This window comes from Melospiza georgiana, chromosome W (assembly GCF_028018845.1).
Source record: "Melospiza georgiana isolate bMelGeo1 chromosome W, bMelGeo1.pri, whole genome shotgun sequence".
In the NCBI taxonomy this organism is placed as follows: Eukaryota; Metazoa; Chordata; class Aves; order Passeriformes; family Passerellidae; genus Melospiza; species Melospiza georgiana.
In genome coordinates this window covers 1,429,725-1,454,266 of record NC_080464.1, presented here as the reverse complement: position 1 = coordinate 1,454,266, position 24,542 = coordinate 1,429,725, and the positions used below count along the sequence as shown (strand labels likewise).

Below are 24,542 nucleotides of genomic sequence, written 5' to 3'. Positions count from 1 at the left end.
ACCACAACAGGGAGGGATTGGTAACAACAGTCCATCACAAATGAGAATAAGTTGTAGTGACACTTAGCTGTATAACATAAGTAATAAGCATATGCAAATTTTCATAGAATCATAGAAAGCAGCCATTCCTCTCTTACAACATTACAACATGGTTTGAGTGTTTTGAAATACCTGGCTGCATGCTAATAAGGCTGCTCCTAGTATATGCTACTATTTAATGGAAGGGGACGCAAGTTTTCAAGCATGTGGAGCAGTCCTATGATGTGCTGTAGGTGTCAAAAGCATGATCACAGGTTCTTTTCATTTATTCACCATACGGGCAAGAGCAATATCATTTCCTTTAAAAGCAAGTCTCCACTATGATACCTTGATCTTCAACACAGAAGGTGGGATTCAAAACCCAAGTGAAGTCAGTTTTTATGGATACCTTCAACGAGAGGGGCAAGACGGTATCTCATCTGTGGGCTGATCTGGGTTTGGATCAATCTAACCAAAAGAAAAAGAAAAAACCCCAAAACAACAACAGCAAGAAAAAATAAACAACAAAAAAACCCAACCAAACAATTGACCAAATAAACCCAGAACAAAAAAAAAAACAAAAATAAACAAAAATAAAAGCCATAACAACTTAGTGCATTTCAGCATCAATTGTTAGGCATAAAAATCAAAATTCACAAGTTTAAGACAATTATAATATGTGGCATTTCCAGTCCAGGTGTTATTGAAATAACTGAAAAACTTCTAGTTACACAAAACTTTGGATAAACAGTAATAGAAATATTAGATCCAGTGGAAGACTTTAAACTACAGGTTGATGGCAATTTAAGCATGAATAACTGCTATAAAAATTTTTTTCTCTTTTACTCACACAGAAGTCTTTTGAATTATCTGATATATACAAAAAAGATTACTTGACACATACCACTGGAAACATAATTTAAGAAATATTTACTTGAGAGAAGCAAAGAAGTTTTTCTTGAAATGGTAGAAATGTATCAATAAAAAAATCATTCTACTTTTAAATTAAAGTAGTTAATACTCAAATATCCTATGGGATGTTTCAAAAAGTTCATGTGCTCTAAACTTTACCTCTTCTTCCTCTCAACAGGAGAATTAAAGGGTACAAGCCTGCTAACTTAGGTCTCAAAAAAAGATGAAAGAATAGTTTACACGTACATTGCATCTTCTAGACATTGAATCAGTTAACGTCATGTAGCCCATTGGATTTGCATTTCAAGCCGGGGGGGAGACGTCGTGTTACATAATGCTATTTTCCTAAAGTGGATCAATTCAGACCAAATATGGCCAGAGGACACTTTTTTTTTTCATTTGTCCTACATCACTTCTTTTTCTTGAAAAAGAAAAAAAAAAAAAAAAACAACATGAAAAGCTTGGAAATTTGCATCTCATTCATGGTTATTCGGTGGCTGCATTTTTAGTTCTGTGAAGGACAAAAGTGTTGAAGAACTGTGTACTTCAGAAAACTTAAGTCATAAATTAATACCAATACATCACTTTTCTACGTGAAACTTCTGAAAGGCCTACGTTCAGAGAATTTAAACACACATACAGGCAAAACAGATTAGTGGTTGCTATAAAATGTTAGGAAGCGGCAGAGGTGAAAGAGTTGAAACCTTATTTTTAATACACAAATTTTTAAAAATTATGTTTCTAAAATGGCAAACACCACTTTGAAAATTTCCAGAAAGTATTAGACTAGGAAAGAGTGCTGCCAAGAAGAATTACCTCCCCCTGTTGGCAGTTCCAGGACATAGCATGATGGAGAAGCCAAGGCACCTCATGGAGCACATTTTACATTTAAGGTTGCAGAGTTCACGTAAAAAAAAAAAAAAAGGAAAAAATTATAGAAAGGGTAACCCATGATGTAAAACAGGCATGGAAAACTCATGATGCAATTCATCTGCATCTTGCAAACAAACAAAAATACTCCTCAAAACCAGCTTATTCCATGTTCATAATTTTAATGGTTTCTTCCAATTTTAGGAAGGAGAAACAGGTTTGTAAACTTATTCCATCAGACCAAAAAAAAAATCAGCCACAAACAAGATATAAATCATCATAGTCTGACAGATATACCTACTTCTGAATATAGGGGAGGAGGCAGAAAACGAAACTCCTGGATGTATGCAAATAATGGTCCTTGCAGTGCTCTCTGAAAATCATCAAAAGCAGCTACAGGAGCAAGCCCAGACTGTCTGTTTTCCTCTGTGACCACTTCTGCATAGTTAGGAGGTGCTGGAGGGAGAAGGTACATACAGTTCAAACAACAAGTTCTTATGCATGACAAAATATACAACATGATAAATATTAGACTTCAACCACTGAAAGATTCACCAGCAGATAAACGACTTTAAAATTGTTAAACAAAAAAGAGAGACTATTTTGTTCTATTCTGATATTAAGTTTATGTTCAAAGACAGACTGACCACTGTTTATTGTGGCTGAATTATCCCATTAAAATTTAAATCAGACCAAAGATAATTTATTCTCTGTACAAGTAGAAATGACAGAACACTGCAGTCCTCTGTACTCCAGAAGTCTCCAGGTCTGGGATTTGCACTTAAAAAAAGCAAGATATTAGATGTGCAAAAAGAGAAGGAAGGAAATACATAATTCTTTCTTTGGCCATGAGAAATCTCCCATAGAAAAGAATATTATCTTTTCACAAAGCCTTGGCTACTAAGGCTGATGAGAAAGCCCAGAAACTGCTATTATGGGTTGCAATGCCTTATAACCAAGCATGCAATTGGGATACTGGAAGTGGAAGCAATGAAGTTATGCACAGATACAATGGTATCCTGTGCTTTTTTTTCTGCCGCTTTCCAAAGAAGCTAGATTTCACTGCCTGTCCTAGAGACAGAAAGGCAGGGAGGGGAAAAAAAATCTCTTGCTCTACACAGAACAAGCAGGTGGCAAGAAAACATCCACAATAGATCTCCTGTGAGCTTTATTATAAAAGCATGTAATTTGACTCTGTTAACAAGACTACAATGAATAAAGCAGACAAAAATCAAGAGAGCAGCAAATTGATTGGGATTTGTATTATCATGCTACCTTCTAGTCTTTCAGGCAGAGTCAGACCAAGCCAGTTCATGCTCATGCTACCCTGGCTGCTTACGCTTGATGTTCTGCTACCAAATGGATGTAGAGGAATGGTACCAATGACCAGTGGCAAGTTAAGGAACAAATCCACAGCTCCTGGAATATCAACATATACCTGAAGAAAAATGAAACAAGTATATGATTAGAATGTGGGGTTTTATCAGCATTTCATAAGTATTAGTCTAAGTTATCTTTCTATGAAATTTTTCATGAGGAGATTGTTTCTAATAGCCCCTGTGAAAAACTCCAATCACTTGTTTTCAAAGTTTTAAAAGTTTAATAGTAATGAAATGGTTATAAAAATAGTAATATAATTAGAATAATAAAAATTTGGACAATTTGGATTAGGACAATATAAGACAATAAAAACAAAGAGTTACAGACGTCTGGGTACCTTTTTCTGGGCAAAATAAGCCTGAAAAAGGACACACGTTAACAGAGGATTAACCCTTAAAAACAATAGCCTGCTGCATATTCATACACTGTTGCGTTATGATTTCAGGGTTTATCTCAGAAACCCGAGTACCTCCCCTGAAGATTCCCTCTCAGGTTTGTCAATCATCATTCCTTTCCTCACCCTGACCCCTGCCGAGAACTGTCTGTCAATCCTGGAATTCCAGAAGGGCCTTGAGTGATTGGCAGATTCAAAGGATGCCTCCTTCTACCCCCGAGGGAGGGGGGGGGGGTGCATTGGGCCATCCAGGTGTCCTTTGTCCCCTAAGACCTCCTCTCCTGTACCTGGTTGGTGGGCTTCCTACCCCTTCTCTCCCCTTCTCCCCCGGGTTAAAAGGGCAGGCAACCACATGGCTCAGGGAGTTCTGTTGGAGCTGTTGCTGGATTCAGAGGCCTGCGGGCCAGAATAAAGCTCTGGATTAAAACCCTCCATCAGAACCGACTCCTTTCCTTCACCATTGCCTTAAAGATTGTGCGTCAGAGGAAAACCTGAGGAGCTGACCCTCTTCATGAGGAAGCTCCATCCCACCACCACCAGAGCTCCAGCATGTCTGGACTTGTCTCTGTTATGAACAAAAATTCAGTTGATTTTTTTCTGTGAGAAAAAAGTTACCACTACTGCTGGGCTGCTGCCTGTGTTATGGTAATTACGGGTCGTTGTCGTTAATGGTTGTTTTTGTATTAGTAAAAGCCCTGGCTAGGGCGAGGTAATGGCCCTTCTCTGAGACAGTGAAGGGCGGGGACCTTCCCAAACCGTGAGGAGAAGAGACCTCAGAGGGTGGGGGGGGATATGCAAAGTGACTCCAAGGACCAGCATGCTGTGGGACCCCTACTCCAAACGTGCAGGAACCCCAAAAACAACGAGCCAAATAAGAGTTGAGAGACTGGAGTGATGTCTGGACGAGAGGAGCCGAGTGGTAGGCCTGAAGAGATGCTGGAAAGCTTCATTGTTCCTCACCCTGTCTTCGAGAGCTCCCGGGCCAGGTCTGGCAGGAAGCGAGACCCGGACCGTGGTAGGAACATTTGGCGGGGATTACCACGCCCTAAAGGCTCCCACGAGGACTGGATCCCCCAGCTCTGCCCCTGGTGGACAGAGCTGTGCATATCCTCCTCCTCTGAGTTGCCTTGGGAGAGACGATGGACACTGCAGACCCGTCGAGCCCTGGCCCTGTGTATTTCAGTCTCCACATGCCCAGCCACAACACAAAGCTAGCCAAAAGTGTCTCTGGGATGAAACACCACAGTTGCTGCTATTTGGTTTAGCAGCAAGGGCCAGATAAGCTAAGGCACATCCCGTCCGGCTATATTGGTAAATATATCAATAATACACCTCACACATGATGCATAAATTCCACTCAAACAAAGAATTCTGTCTGGTCAGTGTCAATTTCTTCCTCTTAATCCTAATGGAGTCTTCAGGGCTGAGCAAGGCAGGAAGAAGTTAGTTTCTTCTGATAAGGGAGCAATAAATTCTTTTTCTCTGAAAGATTTAGGTGTCCTGTAGCTGCTGTCTTGCTGCGAGTCCTCTCTTAAAAAAAGTATCTGACATAGCATAGTTTCTATATTAACATTATGTTATATCCTAAAACTATATTTAACACACTACTTAAGAAAATTAATACAGCATAACTTTCTAAAATAACACATGTAATAGTCATTTAAATATTTGCGAAAAGCCAGTCATAAAATACACATTTTTCACAGCCCCTTTTAGGGTCCATGCCCCTATGAAGACATGAGCTCTTCAAGTTAAGAAGAGTCTTAACATGAGCCCTCACATGGAAATGCAGTGTACTCATTAAATGCTCGCTTAGTTGACAGACAACTGCTTTGAGAACTTGCATGATTTAAACTAAATTTACTTACCAGACCTCCTGTCATGACACTAATACCAGAACATGTATTTCTTTCATAACTAATTGTAATATATGGTAGGGATAATTCATGCTATTAATGTATAGTATAACAATATTGTGAAATCCAAACCATGTCTTTTGACTACTCTGGCCGGGAGCAGCTGTCTAATTCAGATTCAACTAGTTCCTGGATGCACGTTTAGATAACAATCGATGCCTTAACGTAAGAATAGAAGCTTCCGGGGCGATGATCGTTGGTTTCCGGAGCCACTTGAAAGCGATTAGAAAGCGATTATCGCCTTGCCGATTGCATCTATCAAGGTAGTCAGTTGTGCCACCCTGATACATCTGAATACACAGCTCCTCCGAAGCCGATTGACACCAATGGCACACCTGGATGAGGCTTTTGTCCACCTCTGTACATGGAAAGCAACAGTGATGCATGTGAAGAGACACAAAGGAAATTTGGTCATCTTTGCATCGGGCAGAATAAACTGTATGAAACCTCGCTGTGTGAAGCTGCGAGTGTGAACCGGGGGAACTCTGACACTCGGGAGGTCAGATCCCTGTTCACCCGGCGCTGATCCCGGGCTCGACGCTGTCTCTTTGGCTGTGGTGGTTTCAAAGACCGAATTTCGGTCTCACAGACAAATTAATAAATCTTTGATAATTTTGGCTCACAATTTGATCATTTATAACACTAATCATCACAAAATGCTGTGCTAGAAATTTGTATGGCATGTTGGAAGCTACTCATTCTCACGAGTGAAACAGACTGCCCAACATACCATCAGTGAATACTCCACACGGATTATACTACAGTCAAGGATTGAAGGGGAAACAGGCGGAATTTTCAACTGTTTGCCATTCCAGGTTTCTGTTTTGCCAGATGACAAGGATTCCCCACGGAGGTTGGCAACAAGCTGTCTGACTTCCTTCATTTTCCCTTTGGCATAGAATGCCTGCGTTTGGTAAATGGTTGCCTTTGGCACTACCATACGGGAAGAGCAATTCTCAATCTCTGCAAAGATCTGAATTGATTCACCTGAAACAAAAAGGAAAAAAAAAACCAAAACAAAAACTCAACAAAACACACCAGAATTTCAATTTCTCCTTACATTTACAAGGCAGTTTAAGCAAACTTTCACATTCTTTATACTGTTATAACAATGCTGCTATCACTGCTCTACCTTACAAAAACCACATCCACTGATGCTAATAGAAACAAGATCCTCATGAGCTGTTTGAAAAGGAAAATGAAAACAACACATTCAAAAAAAAAAAAAAAAGCCAGTCTAACACCCAAAACATGCCAGTCTAACAGATGAGGTCATTGAACCATCTAGAGATACAAGTTGCGCTCTCTTAGTTAACAGGGTATGCAGAGAAGATTGCTAAATGCAGACTGATGTGGTACAAATATCCTTAATGTTTCATTTATGTTAAAACAGTAGTACAGACTCCAGCTTTAAAAAGGAAGGAAAATCACACAGAATTGATTATAGGATCACATACCTGGGGTGTAGCCCTTTCTTTCAATTTTCACACTTAAAGATATTGGGCCTGAGGTACAAAGCCAACAACATAGAGTCTTTTCTTTTGTGCCTGCTTGGGGTGACTGCAAGAAGAAGAAAAGTACTGTCCATCAAATTACGAGCTCCATGAATCTCATCGGGTATTTAAACCAACACAGGAAAATAATAATTTTCATAATGTGCTTATTATTACATATTTTGATAAACAAAGCTGCTTTCATAGGAAAAGTCTCAAGCAGTTTAAACAACATTATACAGATACAGTGTTTGTCCTAATTCCACTGGTGTATTTGTATTGCTTTTTCTGTGATCCTCCATACTACAGCTACAATTACAACAATACTAAAAGAAAATACTGTATAGGTTAAAACAAAAGGCTTCATAGCCTACACATCCCAACATAATGCTGCAGAGCTTTTAATTTAACTAACAGCAGATTAGAACATCTTCACACTTTCCATTATGCTGCATTTCCAAAACAAAATAACTAAGCTAAACTACTGTAATCTTTACTCCTGCTATTTCCTCAGTTTCTGAATAATCCTGTTTCATCTATGTTAAAAAGACATATTTTACACAACACCAGGATTTAGGGTTTGAACTAAAGCCCACTAAAGTCAAATGAGAGACCCTCCATTTTCATGGAGTTTTTACAACGTCCCTTTGCAAGCTGATTTTTCACCCATACACACAAGAAATCTGTTTCAATGGTCTTCTGATTTTCTTTCCCCTCTAGATTAAAATTTGAGAAGGGAATAAAAAAAAAGGATTTTTAGGCCAGACTGAAATCAAATCCTCACTGAGAGCAGTTGTGATATTAAAGTCATTTTAATGAAATGATATTTCAGAAAAGGATTATACAGAATTGCAATCGTTTCCTCCCCATCAGTGGAAAACGATCCATATGGAAATTACCAATTATGCACTGCAGTAACATTTCTCCTTTGCATTTTTAAGTTTGCAGTCTCTAACTAAAATATTAAGCATTGCATTGTTCCATCATAGATTATTCATTATTTATAATTTAAGAGGACCAGTTCACCAAATTTCTTCCTTAATGAGAGTCTACAAGTTGGTAGCATCAGTTTAGACTGAAAAATGCATTTTACATCTTGTAAAGATCAAGCAACTCCAAGTACAGCATAACTTAGCCTTCAAAATACCAGCAGTTAAAGAGTTGTTAAACTGATATAATACTTAAAAGAAGAGCTGTACTTAAACTAGCAAATAAATATTAGGTATAGTTACATGCTGATGTTCTTTCACTTATTATACTTCATTATTTTTATGCCAGAAAAGGAATGAGTATTTCTGTCAGTTCTTACCAGTAACGAAGGAGTGTTGATGTCTATATGTTCAAAGACTGTAAATTCCTTCTTTAATTTTACTGGTAGAAGCCAAGGCCTATGCAATTCAGCTTTCACCCAATACCGCACACTGCCGTGTCTGCCTTCGAATGAGGTAGCAAGTGGTCTGTGCAGGACAAAGGTCAAAATCGAGTAAAGTTTTTCTCTCATTCCAGTCCAATTGATCAGATTTGGAATTAGTATGTTGTTGAGGTTTAGGATTTTTCCTTTTGTTTCTTTCTCTTAGGGAATATTCTCCCATTTTTATTGCTAGGAAACAATAACGGCCGGTACTTAAGAGAAACAAAAGAAGTAACCACAGAGAAGGGGGAGGAGTGCAGCTGGCTTTACTATCGTAGCTGAGGGGGCATTCTCCTAGAAAGGGCAGAGATATAGTGAGATTTGGGCTGAGGGAAGGGGTAGGGTGCAGCTTCTAGCTCTCTCGGAGTCGGGTGATTGCTGCTCACTGGGGGGGGGGGGGGGGGGGGGGGGAAGGAGGAGAATTCGCTGCTGCCGCCGTAACCCAGCCCTGTCCTGCTTCTTCTGCCGTGGGTGAGCCTTTGATCGTGAAAGCAGCCACTGAACTGGGACGTTATTGTCACAGATGAGTAATGCGATGGTTGACTCTCACAATTAAAAGGCAAATATCATGTATATATGTGAAGAGAAGTTTTAAAGACTCATGTTTTACCCCTCCTCTCTTGCATTGTTATCAGGAAGTGGCCTGGGTTCGGGATATTTGGGAGGGTCGGCTTGTTACGATGGCAACATCTGACCTCCAATCAAGATTTAAGGAAGCAAACTCCACCACTGGACAGCGAAGAAGGAATCGATGGACAGAACTTTGGGAGGGGCTAAAGGGTTAAAAGGCAAAACCTCCATTGTCTGGGTGAGCACATGGCGGGAAAAATCCTTTGCTCTCGGCGCCGTAATATTTTCTCTATTCAGTCTTCTGTTGTAGTTTTGATAAGGTTTTAATAAACCTTTTAAATTTTTTTAAAAGTGAGTATAATTTCTCACATTATTAACACCCTACCTCACTAAAAAAAAAGGGCTCTCACCATCTGCTTGGGTACCTCAGGGGAAACCCCGGGATCCCGAGCCCTTTCCCCCTCCCAGGGAGCCTCTCCCTGCCGGATTTGGGAGCCGGGCTGCCACTGCCTGGCCCCCACCGTTTCTTTACCTCTGCTCCGGGTTTTTTGCTACACTCTAGCCCACACCTCCTGCCTGCCAGGATGCTCGGCGGCTCCAGCTACAGCGTTTCTGATACATCTCGTCTACCACTCCGGGATTTTGTTCGTCCCTGTTGTTCCAGCTTGCTGCTTCCGAGGTCCCTGCTACAGCTCCTTTTGCTATGCAGAGGGGCATCAGGATCAGCTGCCCCTGGGGGTTTGTAAAGGAAGCCCCTTTCCCATCCCTTCTGCCGGCTGTGCCCGCCATTGTCCACGTGCAGAGAGACGACTGATGTCACGCCACAGCGCCCCCTGCAGCCGTGGGGAAATCATCTCACCTGCCCTTCCCAGCAGAGGAGCCATCAGTGCCCCTGCCGGCTGTGACCATAACTACACCAAAGGGGAAGGTGCCTGACAGCCGAGAGAAGGCTGTTCCTGGGTTTCTGGTTTTGTTTGTTGTTGCTGTCGTTGTTGTTCGTTTGCATTGTTATACATACTAGTAAAGAACTGGTATTCCTTTTCCCATATGTTTCCCTGAAAGCCCCTTAATTTCAAAGCTATTCGGAGGGAAGGGGGTCATATTCTCCATTCCAAGGGAGGTTCCTGCCTTCCTTGGCAGACACTTGCCTTTCAAACCAAGACATATGAAGAACTGTATTTTTAATGTATCATAATAAGCATAACTTATTTGCAACATTCCCATATCTCAGAAAAACGTAATGTTAAAGTTAGGGAAATATATCATCCCCGATTCATTCAACAGTAGTTTTGTAGAAGTTCTAAGAAGCAATTAAGGAATTGTGCAAGAAAAGTGCCAGAAGAATACACATCTCCTTTACAGGCCATTTTCAAGTGTAGAATAAAGCATGCCCTTTTAAGGTCAAATTAAGGCCACCAAGAAAAATTAGCATTAGTACCATCCCATTATTATTTTGGACATTGTATTCTGTAAATAACTGTGTATTATTTACTTGGCTGGTATCTCAGTGGTTTAACTATAACTAAATGCTTTTGTAGTTTGTTTTCCTTTAAGTACAGTAGTTAAAAATTTCTATGTAAAGTTCTGAAGAGTTTTTGAGCATCATCTAATTTTCCTTTACCCTCATGACATCATCTTAATATATATACACGCACACATAGAAGATAAAGACTATTCTTCTGCTCTGAACACTGAATGACAAAATCCTTTTAGGGAGTTGGAGAGGGAAAAAAAAATATGCAGATAGGGATGTCAAACCTTTCAGCATTACCCTTTTATCCTCTTCCTCCTTCTTCCCCCTCCCACCCCCCCATCATAAGATGGAGGACATAAGATTTTTATATTCCCTTCATGTCCCGTTAACTGTAACTTGTCTTTTCCTAACACTTTCATCCTTTAGTCTCCAGGGAGAATTTTTATATTGCACTATGTTTGAAATGCATCATAATAAAATATAAGTAATGGGCAAAGCTTCCCTCCCTAATTTCTATATCAAATAATATTAGCTGTGCTATTACTTTACTAGAAAGAATCATTCTGCTACAAGTTTGACATCTCTATTTGCATATCTGAAATGTTTACTTTTTTTCTTAATAACGCAAATGAAAGGATTTTCTAATCAACTTTCAGTGTTTCATCCTGCTGCAGTATCCTTAAGAAAAAAAAAGAAACAAAAACCAGTAAGGCCAGTCAGCATATTTGTTCTTTTCACTATTGCTTTGTATTTGGTTGCACTGGGTCTGGCTGGGATGGAGAAAACTTGCCTCATAATAGCCCATATCATGGAGCGTTCACTACACATACTGAGGCCCTGCTTTTCAGGAAGTGGCTGGACATTTGCCTGCTGATGGGAACTAGTGAATTAATTCTTATTTTTCCTTTGCTTCCACATACAGCTTTTGTGTTTTTTTATTAAAACTGCCTTTATCTTGACCCATAAGCTTGTCCATCTTATTTTCTCTCCCTGGCCTGTTGATGCAGAAGAATGAGAGAGCAACTGCATGGAGGGCTGGCAGGCAAGTGAGGTCAAATCACCACGTTGGTCTTGTTTTAAATAAATTTTAGAAATATTCCATGGATACAAAATAGTAAGAAATGGTAAGGAGGCAGTGTCAAACTAGTGTTCTTCAGGCCTTTTCCTACCAGCCTTCATTTTTTCCTGTATTATCAAAGATGGCTTCATAGTTATTCTTTCAAGTCACTTGACAAGACCTTTAGTGTTTTAATCAATTCTTGTGCTATTTTAGTGGTCATATTTGAACATTTCTTCCAACTCAAGGGAATATCAGTATCATCCTTATCACTTCTTATAGAAGAGTTTTTCATTTGAACCTTAAATTGATTTTTAAGTTTCCATATATATGCATCCTCTTCAGCATTCTAATAATATCGACTGTAAAGCCCTGCGCTATTTGCGGAAACTGATCTGTAAAAGCATTTATCATCTGCAAGTTCTGTTAAAGCCAGTCCCTCTAACAAGCAGATGTTTTATTTTCTGTTAAAGCCAGTCCCTCTAACAAGCAGATATTTTATTAGCTTTAAAATTAGGTATCAGTCTAATATTCTGCCTATTTTTTTTAACCTTAATGACTTTGGTACCTGGCTTTTACAGTAGAAGGCTCCTCCTACCTCCTTTCTTTCATCTATTTCCAGACTCTCTCTGTTCCTTCATATTTAATTTTCCTGAAACTTGTGCTTGAGCTAATTTCCATGTTGGTAACTCCTCTATGTATAAATCTTCCCTTCACAATGCATACATTAGAATCCTCAAATGTGTGTGTGTGTGGCAATTTATCTTAAGACTTCTGCTATCACTCTTGCTTCACCTTTGCTTTCTGAGTAAAGCGGGATTAGGTATGGGAATGTTTCTTGCTTCATCCACCCATCCATTTGGTTTTTTTTCCATCCTGGCTGTTTTGTCTAGAGGTCAGCCTGAGTACATACATACTATTTGAAATAGAAAAAAAGCCAAGCAAACTCTTATTTAGTTCAAATGCAGTTAAGCCTGCCACATCTCTTTCAGACTGAGCTTGAACAGTTAAACTGTTATCACTAGGTTCTGATGGCCTGCATGGCTCCAGTAAAATCTTGTTTAATTTAGAAGATACCTCAGCCCCTCTGCAGGACTCAAATGACACCAGTTCCCCTCACTTCTCCTGTGAAGGGGTCCAATCCTCCATAAGGAGCCAACATACCTCAGTCAAAAGAAAGAGTAACCAAGTGGGCAAAAATGAGCTTCTGTTTTGTGAACAACTCTTAACCAGTTTAAAAGCAACCTCTTCAGTTTAATGAGATTTTGTCCTCTACTACATGTCTGAGCACAACTCCTACTACCACTGAAAAGGTTTCCCTCCCCCCACAAGAAATTTTCTTAAGCAGGCATGTATCTTAGCCTTCTCTCACACAAGCTGTGTACTGCATGTAAGTACTTACATCTGTGGAAGCTCAAAGCTGAATGCATATTCATGCCTTCCTGAATGAATGATGTGAAAGCCTTCTTCCAAATTGCCATCATCTAGGAGGAAAAAACCCAATATGCTATTCCACCTGTGAACATTTTACACAGCACAAAATATTATATAGGTTTCTTTTCCAGCATAGGAGGGATTTATACATTCTTTACAATACTAAGAATACAGTGTCTCAGAAACACTTAAGTCTCTCCAGTCCATTTGTATTAACTGCTAGATGTATAGCTGCAGAATTTTTAACCTTAGGTGAGATTCCAAGACTTGTCTGACATAAAAGCAGAAGTTAACTTGTTTTAATTTATGATCTTGTGAAAAACAGAGTTCACTCCTTGGAATTTTTAAAAGTTTAATAATTATAGGATAAAGAGGGACAATATTTCCAGCGCTGGGGTGCTCCTGGCCAACAGCCAAAGAACACACCAGTACATAGAGTGTTATCTTTATACCTTTACATCTGACTGGGGTACATGCATATTCATGTGTTTTTCATACATTATTCAAACTTTCTTTTGACCTTTCTGATGTTTTAGGAAATTCTTTGTTTGGCTTCTTCTCACTCCAGCTTATATGCATGACATACTGGGTGTCAGGTCAATATATTTTATTTCTTCTTGTGTCTACATTCTGCTGTTTCACATCCTCTGATAAGGATTTACTATTGTTGCAGTGTGTTGCAATTTCCTGTTTTAGACTTCCCAGTCCCCCACGTGTGCCAACCTCTCCTTTCCCCTCCCCCTTGCTCCCTTGCTAGGTGCTGTCCGTCAAGCTTAACATTCCAGCAAGGGCGTCATGTGATTGGCAGAAATTCAAAAGATGCTTCTCAGTCCTGGGGTCATTGGCCTGTCTATGTGTCATTGTCCCCTGAGACCCTCCCCCTCCCACCTGGTTGGTGGCTCACCTATCCTTTCCCTCCCCCCTCCCTGTGGGCTTTAATGGACATTGAGGCCATGCGGTCGGTTATTCTGTGGAGCTGTTACCAAGATTCAGAGATCTGTGACCCTGGAATAAAACTGGATTAAACCCTCCGCAGAATCCGTCTCCTCTTTCTCTTCATCTAGCCTAAGGACTTTCCCCAGAGGTAAAACTGAGTTCTTATTGTTATGAACAAAAACTCGGTTAATATTTTTTTATGAGAAAAAGTTTCAAAAAGGCAGCCAGACCACTGGCCCTGCCCAAGTTCTGTGTGTTTTGTTATTGTAATCACGGGTCGTTGTCGTTAATGGTTGTTTTTGTATTAGTAAAAGCCCTGGCTGGGGCGAGGTAATGGCCCTTCTCCTGGGTGGGGACCTTGCCCGAAGCTAAGTTTTACCTTTCTCAGAATAGGGAAGACACCTGAGAAGGTGGGGGGGGTTTATGCAAAGTGACTCGCAAGACCAGAATGCTTTGTGGGACCCCCATCTCCAAACTCATGGAGAAACCCCAAAAACAACGAGCCACCTAAGAGTTGAGAGACTGGAGTGATGTTTGGACGTGAGGAACCAAGTGCTGAGCCTGCAGAGATGCGGGAAACCTTCATCGTTCCTCACCCTGTCCTCGAGATCCCCCGAGCCAGGACTGGGGGGTCTGGAGACCCGGACCGAGGCAACATCTTATGGGATCAAGCCCTGAAGGCTCCCAAGAGGATCTGATCCCCAGCTCTGCCCCTGGTGGACAGAGCTGCGCATATCCTCCTCCTCTGAGTCGCCCTGGGAGACGACGGACGCTGCAGACCCGTCGAGCCGCCCAATCCTGAGCTGATCACTTTTTAATAAAGGCATTACACAGGAGAAGAAGTCTCCTGGCCCTGTTTATTTAACTTATTAGCCTGGACTTGTTCCAAGTGCCTAGCTGCAACATCCAGCCAGCCAGAGGAATCTCTGTGCTGAAATACCACAGCTGCCACCTCTGTCCAAGCAGCAGGGGCCAGACGAGCCCGGGCACGTTCCATCCGGTAATATTGGGATCTTATTCCAATATTTGGCGCCCAACCGTGCGGCTGATCGAATCTGCAGCCCCAAGAAGTCATCTCAGAACCTCGGAAAGACTTTAGGCAGCTAAGCACCCATTGGAAGAGCTATGGCTGCATAGCTCTCCAGAGAGACTTTGGGACTGAATCCACAAGAAGTTTCGCGGACTGCTCAGCACCTCTGGAAAGTGCAGCTCCTTTCTGGCGAGCAAATTTTCCAGGGGAGAATAGGGGAGCCCCTCCTGCCCGTGGGGTCCTGTTCTGGTGAAGAGACACCCTGCCTGACCTTGCCAGCAACAGCTTCGATTTCGGTGAGTATTTCTGCTCCTTAGAGGGGGTAGAAGCTTGAAAAACAGTCTCTGCTGTGAGTTCTGTTCCTTTTTGCTCTTGCAGTATAGCCTGCGCAGCCCTGCGGAGCGGGAGTGATACCCTGTTAGACATAACTCACTGCGGCGTGGCTTTGCTGTCTTTCTAAATTCGCGGCGCCGGTGGAGGAGCGGGGGAGCTCTCCCTGCCCCTCCCTCCGGCTCAGCAGCGCAGCGTGCTTAGCTCTCTCGGCCGGGGGAAGCTCTCTCGGTGCGGGGGCCTCTCTACACGTGGCGCGGGGGGGGCTGCTCTCTCTCGGTGCGAGAGAGGGGGGGCTGCTTCTCTCGGTGATTGGGGGTGGCTTTTGCAGCGCGGTGCACGGGAGGCGCTTTCTCGGCTTTCTAGACGCGGTGCGGGGCGGCCCCAGTTTCGGCTTCACCACATGGAGCCGGCAGGGGAGGCTTACTCTCTCCCTCGCAGCAGCAGGGTGGGTTCCGATTCCATGCTGCTGCCACGGCAATTTTAAAAGTAGTGTAAGCTCTTGCACTGTGAAAGGCTAACGTCTGCTCGTTATTGTAATGGGTTAAAACTTTAAGTTTGTTCATCAAAGCTGACAAAGTTATTCCAGTAAGACTGTTGCACCACCTCAATTTGTTTGCTTAAGTAAATTTCCGGACTTAAAAGGATAAGGAAGGTGAAACTAAAACCAATGGGTTTCACAAACACTTGTTTATCTGCTTAGTAAACTCTTAATATGGGTGATGGGCTTGCTATGATTGATAACACAGTATTAGCTTATCTGCTCAGTAAACCTAAGATTCCAGGAACTCAGCAGATTGAGCCTAAAATTCCAGGAATCAGACAAAGGAAAATTACCAACCTTCATCTTCAGACCCCGGGAGGTGGACTATGACCACCTAAACACAAAAGAAGAATACGCAGAGTACTACACATCAACCCAGAAGCAGGACTGTATAAGAACTCCACGGAAAATCAGAAGAGTGCGGCAGTGTTAGAGCAGAGACTCTCCTGTCGGCCAGTGTGCCCGGGGCACTGACTTTGCCTATTATCACTTGCTCTATCAATTAATAAATTTCATTTTATTTCGACTTATTAGTCGGTGATTAATTCCCCACCGCAACTAACCTATAACAGTTATCGCTTCTTATCTGTGGTTTTTTTTAGAAATCGGTAGTTGATTTGGCTTTGTTTTCGGTCCGCGGAACTTTATATTGTGCCTTTTACATCTAAAATGGGCTCAAAGTTAAGCACAGCACAAAAAGGAGTGTATTATCATATTGTTACGATTTTAGTCAGTGGAAATATAAAGTTCTCTAAAGGAAAATTGAAACAGTTTATACGGTGGCTTTTTCTACACTTCCCATAAATTTCCCCTGAAGAAGTCCACAATATTAAATTTTGGGATAAAGTAGGAAATGAATTGATAACCTTGGGACAGTCTGGGGATATATCTTCAGTTAAATTCCTTTTCTGGCGTTTACAGGTTCGAACAGCCTTGCTCAAAGGGAACTGGAGAAAAAGCCAAATATTAATCAATGTACCCCTGCTCTCCCTGTCTCTCCCCCTCGCAGCTCTAAACCTCTTACCCCAAAACTTGGTGTTTTATGTAGATTTTCAGTGTGTCTCTTTGCTGGCTGTTTTAGGCTGATTTATGCTTGTCGGTTTTCTGTTTCTCTATGCTGGCTGATTTATGACCGGTTTATGTCCGGAGATAGCTCAGGGATGCCACTTGCTCGGTTTCTCGGCTGTTTCAAAGACCTGGAAAGGCCCAGAGTGGCCTTGGACAGCCCGCGCTTCAAAGGACGAGGAGAGACTTCTGATCTTGTTTCGGTCTCAGTGTTTATTAATTGTTTATCTAAAAGATTTTCTTTCAGCCCAACAGAGGTCTGCACAGCAAGTCAGCCATGGGCACACTCCGCAACCCCTGGGGCGGTCACTTATCTTTATACCCGAAGTTACGTGTACAATATTTATGATTTTTCTCCAATACCTTCTACTCTTATTAACCGGTGCACTTCTAGTAAAGACCAATCCCAAAGTGCCACCATCACCACAGAAGATGGAGGCCAAGAAGAAGAAGAAGAAGGACAGGACACACCCCAATTCCTCCATCTTACTTCTTTAGACCCCCCTGTACAGAAATCCTAAACCCTGTGTTCTACACCTTAATTAACTTATCCTTTCACCATTCACCCCAGTGAAATCCTCCCAGTCCTCATACAGGTGTCATCTCCTGTGTAGGATCAAAGTCCTGCCGCCAGACACTTCTGGCAACATTCCAGGACTCCCGAGCCCCCCAAGGGTGGTCTCGGTCTCTCTGCACCTCAGTCCTGAGGTGCTGAGATCCCACAGTTTTAAAGAGAGCATACTCTGCTAATGCCCTGGGAAATCGACTCCCAGAGCACTTTAAAATGCCTGAGTTCCTTTGTCCACAAGGTCCTGGCCAGACTGCATGGAACCTTTCCCAAAACTCCTGTGTCCCCTGCTCTGAAACCCAGAGCACGTGTTAGCTTTTCGGAGAGCAATGATCCCCAAAATGGCACCAAGTCCCTAGGGGCTCCACAAGATGGAGGATGCCACATGGCACCTTCCCATACCTGGTCGTCTTCTTCCCAAGATCCCCCTAAGTATCCCAAAATTCCTTCCCCATCCCCCTCCCCTCCTGCTCCTTGTGACACCTCCCCTCCCCCCCTTACCTGCTGTACCCTCAGCTCCACCCCTCTACTCCTCCCAGGGGGCGTCTGCCGATGTGACATCACCAGGCGTCCCCGCCCCCTCCCCGAGCCCCCACGGTGGGGGCACGCCCACTGCTTCTCCCCACAACTGTATTGGTGTTCCAAATGCTTCCGATTCAAGTGATACAGGGCAGGAAACTGCAGACCCAATACAGGGTCTCAATTTGTCATTCGCTCCTGTTACGTATCAGCCTGCAGCACAAGGGGAAGCAGCATAAACTGCTAATTGGAGCTCTTTTGGATGACAATTATTAAAGAGATGTGAAAATCACACAGGGAGTATTGCCCACAAAGTCCATATTTCCGTGGCCTTTTAAATTCTGAACTGAGTAGGACTGTAGTAGTCTCGCATGATTTAAAACAGCTTTTCTCATGCCTCATGACCTCTACAGAATTCAAATTATGGAAATTAGCATGGAAACAACTGCTAAAAGAAGCTCTCCCAGGCTTGCATGCTGAACCAAACACAGCGAAAGATACCAATGGCTTGCCAATTACCATTGAGCATCTCTCCGGTGAGGGCCAATGGTCTTTACCCTCAGTCTAAGCTACCGTAATGAGGCAAAGTGGAAAATTTTCCAGAGTAGAAATCCATTTTGATTTAGGTGAAATGTACATCTTTGAGTTAAGTCTGTAGTTTGAAACATAGCTATGTAGCCTGACTGCAAGGCCTAGGCTGCCTAGGCTCAGGGATTCAGTGAAGGACAGAGATAAGGGGGGGGGGGGGGGGCGGGAAGACAGAAGGTGATAGAGAGAGACAGAGAGACTGCTGTGAGAGCAAGTCAACCTGACCCAGGAATTCTTTCTGATAAAGAAGAACTAGCAGCAAATGTCACACGAAATTTGTAAAAATGAATATGTATGAACCTATTTTGAAATTGTATGCATATGTATTTGAGAGGAGGAGAAAAAGGGACCTGAAGTTCCCAGAAGTACACATGTCATTTTAGGGGAACGATTCCCACATGCGTCCAGCGCTGTAATAAACATACTGGCTTTACAACTTTCGCAAACTTCTGGAGTTTTTGGCTATATCTCCGCAAAACATTTTGGCACCCCAGATGGGAGTTCTCTGTCCCCGCAGAGGCAGAGGGTATAGATGGACCTCCAAGACATGCCCCAGGATTTTCCTGGAGGGGCTCTGCTCATCTCGGCTTGCCTCCTGCATGGACAGACAAGGACCTGCTGGCGTGCGGAGGATATGGTATGTATTTAGAGGCTCCCGGAGGAAAAGAGAGATAGGACAACTGAGTAAAGATAGGACAGCTGAGTAAGTCACTCAGAGACATCTGAGTGCTCGGCCTGTGGATGCAGCTGATAGAGCTGGACTAGAGACGGGAGTTCACTGTTTGATAGGGTGGACCGCTAGCGCCCCTGGGGGTGGGTCAAGTGAACCTGTGTGTGTGTGTGGTGTCTGGACACTATATTATTGTATGGATATTGCATTGTGTAATTAATGTTAATGTGTCTGTAATCGTGCGCGTGTGTGGCGTATGAAAGAGAGAGCGAACAAGTGAGTTCACCAATGGTGTGTGGGGGGGTAGTTCTCTCTGTGTTTGAAGCGGCCGGGTGAGGATTGAGGCGCCAGCTGAGGCAGGCTCTCTGGAATTTTACTGTGTGCTGTTATTTTGATTGTGTCAGGAGAAAGCTGATGTGGGTAAATGCTGAATTATTGTATGCTATGTTGTGTTGAGAAAAGTGGGCACTTTAAAAGATATGCCCTTTCCCAGTGAGTGTGTGTGGTGATTTTCTTCCACCGCATTGTGGTAATTTGATTCTCAGATTGTATAGTGGTGTTTGTGAAGACTTTAAGATTTTGTTTGCAACAAGCGTAGCATTTTACACAGAAGAACTATGGTATGGTGATTTATGTTTAACTGTGGTAAAAGTGAATTAAAGGAATTCCAAGAATTTCTCCCACACAGCAATTCAAGCCTTAGCTCTAGTGAATTTGAGATGGGGGGGGTCTGTGTTTGACAGCATATCAGAGTTTTTGCCATAACAAGCACAGCCTTTTGCAAGGTAGTAAAGTGAGTGTCAGTGGAAACAATGCTTTAATTAGATTGTGCAAGAAGAAAACTAGAAAAGACTGACATTTTGTAAACCAGAGTTTAGATAGAAGAGATGAATGAGTTTATGGGACTTCAGTGGGTAATATGGTAAGTTTGGACTGAGAACAACCTGCCATAGAGGTTAAGTGATAAACGCTGAAGTGATAAATGGGATAGCCTGCAGGCAATTCCTGGGAGTTTTTGGTGCATTGAGAGGCTGGCACCTTATGTGCAATGCAGAGTTTGTGAGAGGAGCTGGTATTGCTGTTCTGTGTCTTAAGTGTAAATTAAAGGTTCCTGATCAAGCTGATTCAGAACCTGAGATCTTAAAGCTTGTGTGGGGAGAATCACATCTGATATCTGCCACCTGGAGATCTGTGTGTGAGGAAAAACTGAGAAAAGACACTGTGAGGCTTGGGGAGAAACAAGATAGCATAAGGAGAAGGAGATAATGAGAACTGACCAGAGCAAAGAGGTTCCTGAACGAGCCCCTTTTGGGAGGGACTCACTGGGAGAAGGCTGCCAGTAGGGGCGGCTCAGAAAATAAAAAGATGTATAACACCTCATTGCAGTTAATGCTGTTTTTAAGACGGGAAGGTAAATGGGATGAGGTTTTGCATGCTGATATGTTTTTTGTTTTAAAAAATCACCAAGAATGGCAAAGGGACTGTGGGATCAGATCTCCCTCAGATCCACTGGTCTTGACCCTTGAAAAGGAAAACAAGGCAAAGAGAAGGCAAATCAAACATGTTGTTCAGCATGCAGCATAAGATAGCAATGCATGAAGTCAGACAAAGATTATCATGCTGAAACACAAAGCGATTACAGTTCACAAAATGAGTACATATGATTTGTTAAAGGCTCCTCCTAAGGTAAGGGAGGAAAGATAAGGATGACCTCCCCAAAAGGGAAGAGGACTCAGGCTCCAAAGGCATACCCATTCGCACCCATCCCACTCCTGGCAGTCCAATTTCATCCAGAACTAGGAGGTAAGAAACCCCTCTGCGAGAGGCAGTGAGATCAAAAGAAAGAAAGGGATGGAATTTTAGTTGATACAGGGGCCATATATTCAGGTTTAAATAAAGCTTTAGTACCTGTGGAGAATGTTTATGTTGTAGTGTGGGAAACAACTAGCCAGTCTGAGAAGCCATACTTTTGCAAACCTGTTAAGTAACGTGTACTATGTGTACTTAGAAGCTTTTGTACAATTCGCTAAACATTCTCAAATGAGAAAGTTTACTCTGGAGGCAAATGATATAAAGATGTTAGGCTTAACATTAACAGCCATTGAAATTAAGAAAGACATTAGTAAAGAGATATTAGAATAGGTAAATAAGTATTTTTGGGGGTATGGGCTTCTGCTGTACCAGGGAGGGTGAAAAATGCCCCCTCATAGTAATCAAGCTTAAGGAACACAACCAGTGAGAATTGAGCAGTACCCCCTCAAAGAAGATAGGGAAGAAATCAGCCCAATAATTGATAGTCCTGGATTGAGGGCTGTCAATAAGATAACACAGAATTTATACCCTGTGGTAGCAAATCCATATACTTTACTAACTTGTTTAACACCTGAGTTAACCTGGCTTACTGTTTTGGACCTGAGAGATGCCTTCTTTTGCCTCCCTATCCATGAAGCCAGCCAGAAAATTTTTGCATTCAAATGAGAAAGCCCTAGAAGCAGTGCAAAACACAGCTCACACGGTCCATGTGCATGAAGACTTAAAAAATTCCCCCACTCTGATTAGAGAACAACTTGCAAAGACCCAGAGTCCCGAGAAGCTCCACAAGAAGAGAAGCTGTTGGAGCACATGGATGATCTTCTAGTAGCCACTCAGACAAAAGAAGCGTGTGTGGCCTAGACGGTAAGCCTTTCAAATTTCCTAGGACTCGAAGGTTACAGAGTATCAAAGAAAAAGGCACAGGTAGTGAAACAGAAAGTAATCTACCTGGGGTATGAAGTGAGTGCTGGCCAATGGACTTTAGGGCAGGGAAGGCATATGCCATACCCCAAAATCCCAGACAACAAAGGAACTCCAAACTTTCTTAGGCATGGCAATATAGTGCCAGCTGTGAGTTTATAATTATAGACTGCTCGTCCGACCCCTCTATGCTCTTATTGCTAATGGAAACAGAGATTTCCAGTGGACAAAGAAGTCACACAGGCCTCTCACCAGCTAAAGAGTGCCCTCATGTCAGATCCAGCTTTGAGACTTCCAGATGTAAGTAAACCATTCTTTCTATTTTCCCATGAAAGAAAAGGAATTGCCCTGGGACTACTGGCTGAGGACTTGGGTCTATACCGGAGAGCAGTTGCTTACTTCTCTAAGCAACTAGATGCAACAGCAAAGGGATGGCCAGGTTGCCTCAGAGCTGTAGCAGCAGTCATGCTGAATATTCAAGAGGCACGCAAGTTTACCCTAGTGTCACCCTGTTTTTTTAAGATTTTCTAAGCCTTCTGATGTTGACATTCTTGTAGTGAACTTTCTCACACACTTTCTGTAAATAACTCATTGCTTTGCATTCCTTTATGGAGGAGGAGAGAGTTGATGGACTGTTGGTTTGACCAGTGTCATTGGAGAGGTGTCACTGTCACCCTCCAATCCGCTGTCACTTTTGTAAAACTATAAATATTGGAGTCAGAAAATAAACTTTCCTTTTTTCCTTCACCTTGAGAACAGCGGTGTGCGCTTGTGTTCTTTCGTGTCCTATAGCGACACCCTGGGACAAAAATGACTGTGCTAGTGTCCCACACAGTGTCCGCAGTACTGGTAGTAAAGGGCAGCCACTGGTTCTCACCACAGAGGTTCCTGAAATACCAGGCCGTCATGGTAGAGCAAGATGATGTAAAGATAGTGGTGACTAATATTGTCAACCCAGCTTCTTTTCTCAGTGTAATCAAGGAGAAGCAGTACACCACGATTACCTGGAGACCACTGAAGCTACTTACTCCAGCTAGCCAGACTTGAAAAACACTCCTCTGGACGATGCAGAGACCTAGTTCACTGACAGGAGTAGCTACATTGCCAGTGGAAAGCGACATGCTAAGTACACAGTGACTACCTGCAGAGAGGAAATAGAGTCTGGACCCTTACCAAAAAGTACCTCTGCACAGAAGGCCGAGATAAATGCATTGACCCATGCCTTAGAAACAGCAAAAGGAAAACAAAATAAATATCTATACAGACTCGAAGTATGCATTCAGAGTCGTCCATGCACATGGAGCCATCTGGAAGGAGAGGGGACTGCTAAAGAAGAGACAATCTGGCTGCTGGAAGCAGTTCAGCTGCCTGAAAAGGCATATTAAGGCACACCAGAGAGTGACCTCAGAATTGGAGGAAGGAAATGAGCTGGCGGATGGAGAGGCAAAGAAAGCAGCAAAAGGTGAGGTAATCATGGACAGATTTTCCTCGAAGGTAAGCCAGAATACAATAATACTAATCAAAAGAGACATACAACCACAAGGGGTGGGCTACCATTGAAAGAGAGCTAGTAATCCCTTCCCATTTTTGTGGTCACTAGTGAAGGAGGAGCACTAGAAAACACACTGGGGCCTAATTACTTAAAAGCTTTTATAGTGTGGCTCCTTTCCCAAAATGACCAAGGCTGCCAGTGATACAGAGTGCATCAAAATGAAGTGTTGACTTTGAAGTAGTAGTTTCCACAGGCTTTCTAGAACACACATCTGATTGAAAGAATTGTCGTCAGGAATTTATATGCCGCTATTACTCAGGTAAACTGACAGTGTGATCCTTGCCTCCAGACTAACCCCAAAAATACCCCCAGGCCAAAACTTGGTCAGATTGAGAGAAGCCATGGGCCTGGATAGCAGTGGCAAATTGACTTTTCAGAACTCCCAAGGAGAGGGGGGTATCGGTATTTATTGGTATTGACAGATATGTTTTCAGGGTGGCCAGAAGCATTCCCCACCAGAACTGTCAAAGCTCAAGAGGTGACCAGGGTATTATTACAAGAAATAATACCACGCTTCAGAGTTCCAGCCACAATATCCTCAGATAGAGGATCACATTTCATTTCCAAAGTAGTGCAACAGATTGGTAGCCACCTGGGCATAGATTTGGAACTTCACACTCCATACTGCCCCCAATCAAGCAGCCAGGTAGAGAAAATGAATCATTTGATTAAGCAGCAGATTGTAAGACTGGGGCAGGAAGTTAATCTACCCTGGCCCCAAGCTCTTCCACTAGCACTATTGCGAATTCAAACTAAACCTTGGGCTAAAGGAAAGCTGAGTCCTTTTGAAATGCTTTATGGAAGACCATATGGAATACAAAGGGAATGTCCACCCACATTGGGGTGATAACACTGGCCACCTACATGGTGTCTTTAAGCAAACAGCTCAGAGAAATTGAGAAACACGTGGCTGGAACTTGTAGCAGAGAGCTAGACAGACCAGTACATAACATACAGCCTGCAGATTATGTATATGTTAAGTCTCTTGCAGAAAAGACTTTGGAACCACAGTGGGAGGGACCACTGCAAGTACTTCTCACCACCTTCACTGCAATCAAGATCAAGGAGCAGAATGCCT

General features: G+C 42.6%; 1 protein-coding gene across 1 annotated transcript in view; it reads right to left on the bottom strand.

Moving 5' to 3' along the window:
• Positions 1 to 429: 429 nt before the first annotated feature.
• LOC131095427 (arrestin domain-containing protein 3-like) overlaps positions 430 to 24,542 on the bottom strand; it is a 37,715-nt gene continuing 13,602 nt past the window's right edge. Inside the window, exons 2-8 of the mRNA XM_058043128.1 lie at positions 12,898 to 12,979; positions 8,293 to 8,440; positions 6,948 to 7,050; positions 6,221 to 6,477; positions 3,076 to 3,238; positions 2,102 to 2,256; positions 430 to 486 (exon numbers count right to left, since the gene is read on the bottom strand). Of these exons, the coding sequence (XP_057899111.1) occupies positions 430 to 486; positions 2,102 to 2,256; positions 3,076 to 3,238; positions 6,221 to 6,477; positions 6,948 to 7,050; positions 8,293 to 8,440; positions 12,898 to 12,979 (965 nt within the window). The remainder of the gene's footprint in view (positions 487 to 2,101; positions 2,257 to 3,075; positions 3,239 to 6,220; positions 6,478 to 6,947; positions 7,051 to 8,292; positions 8,441 to 12,897; positions 12,980 to 24,542) is intronic.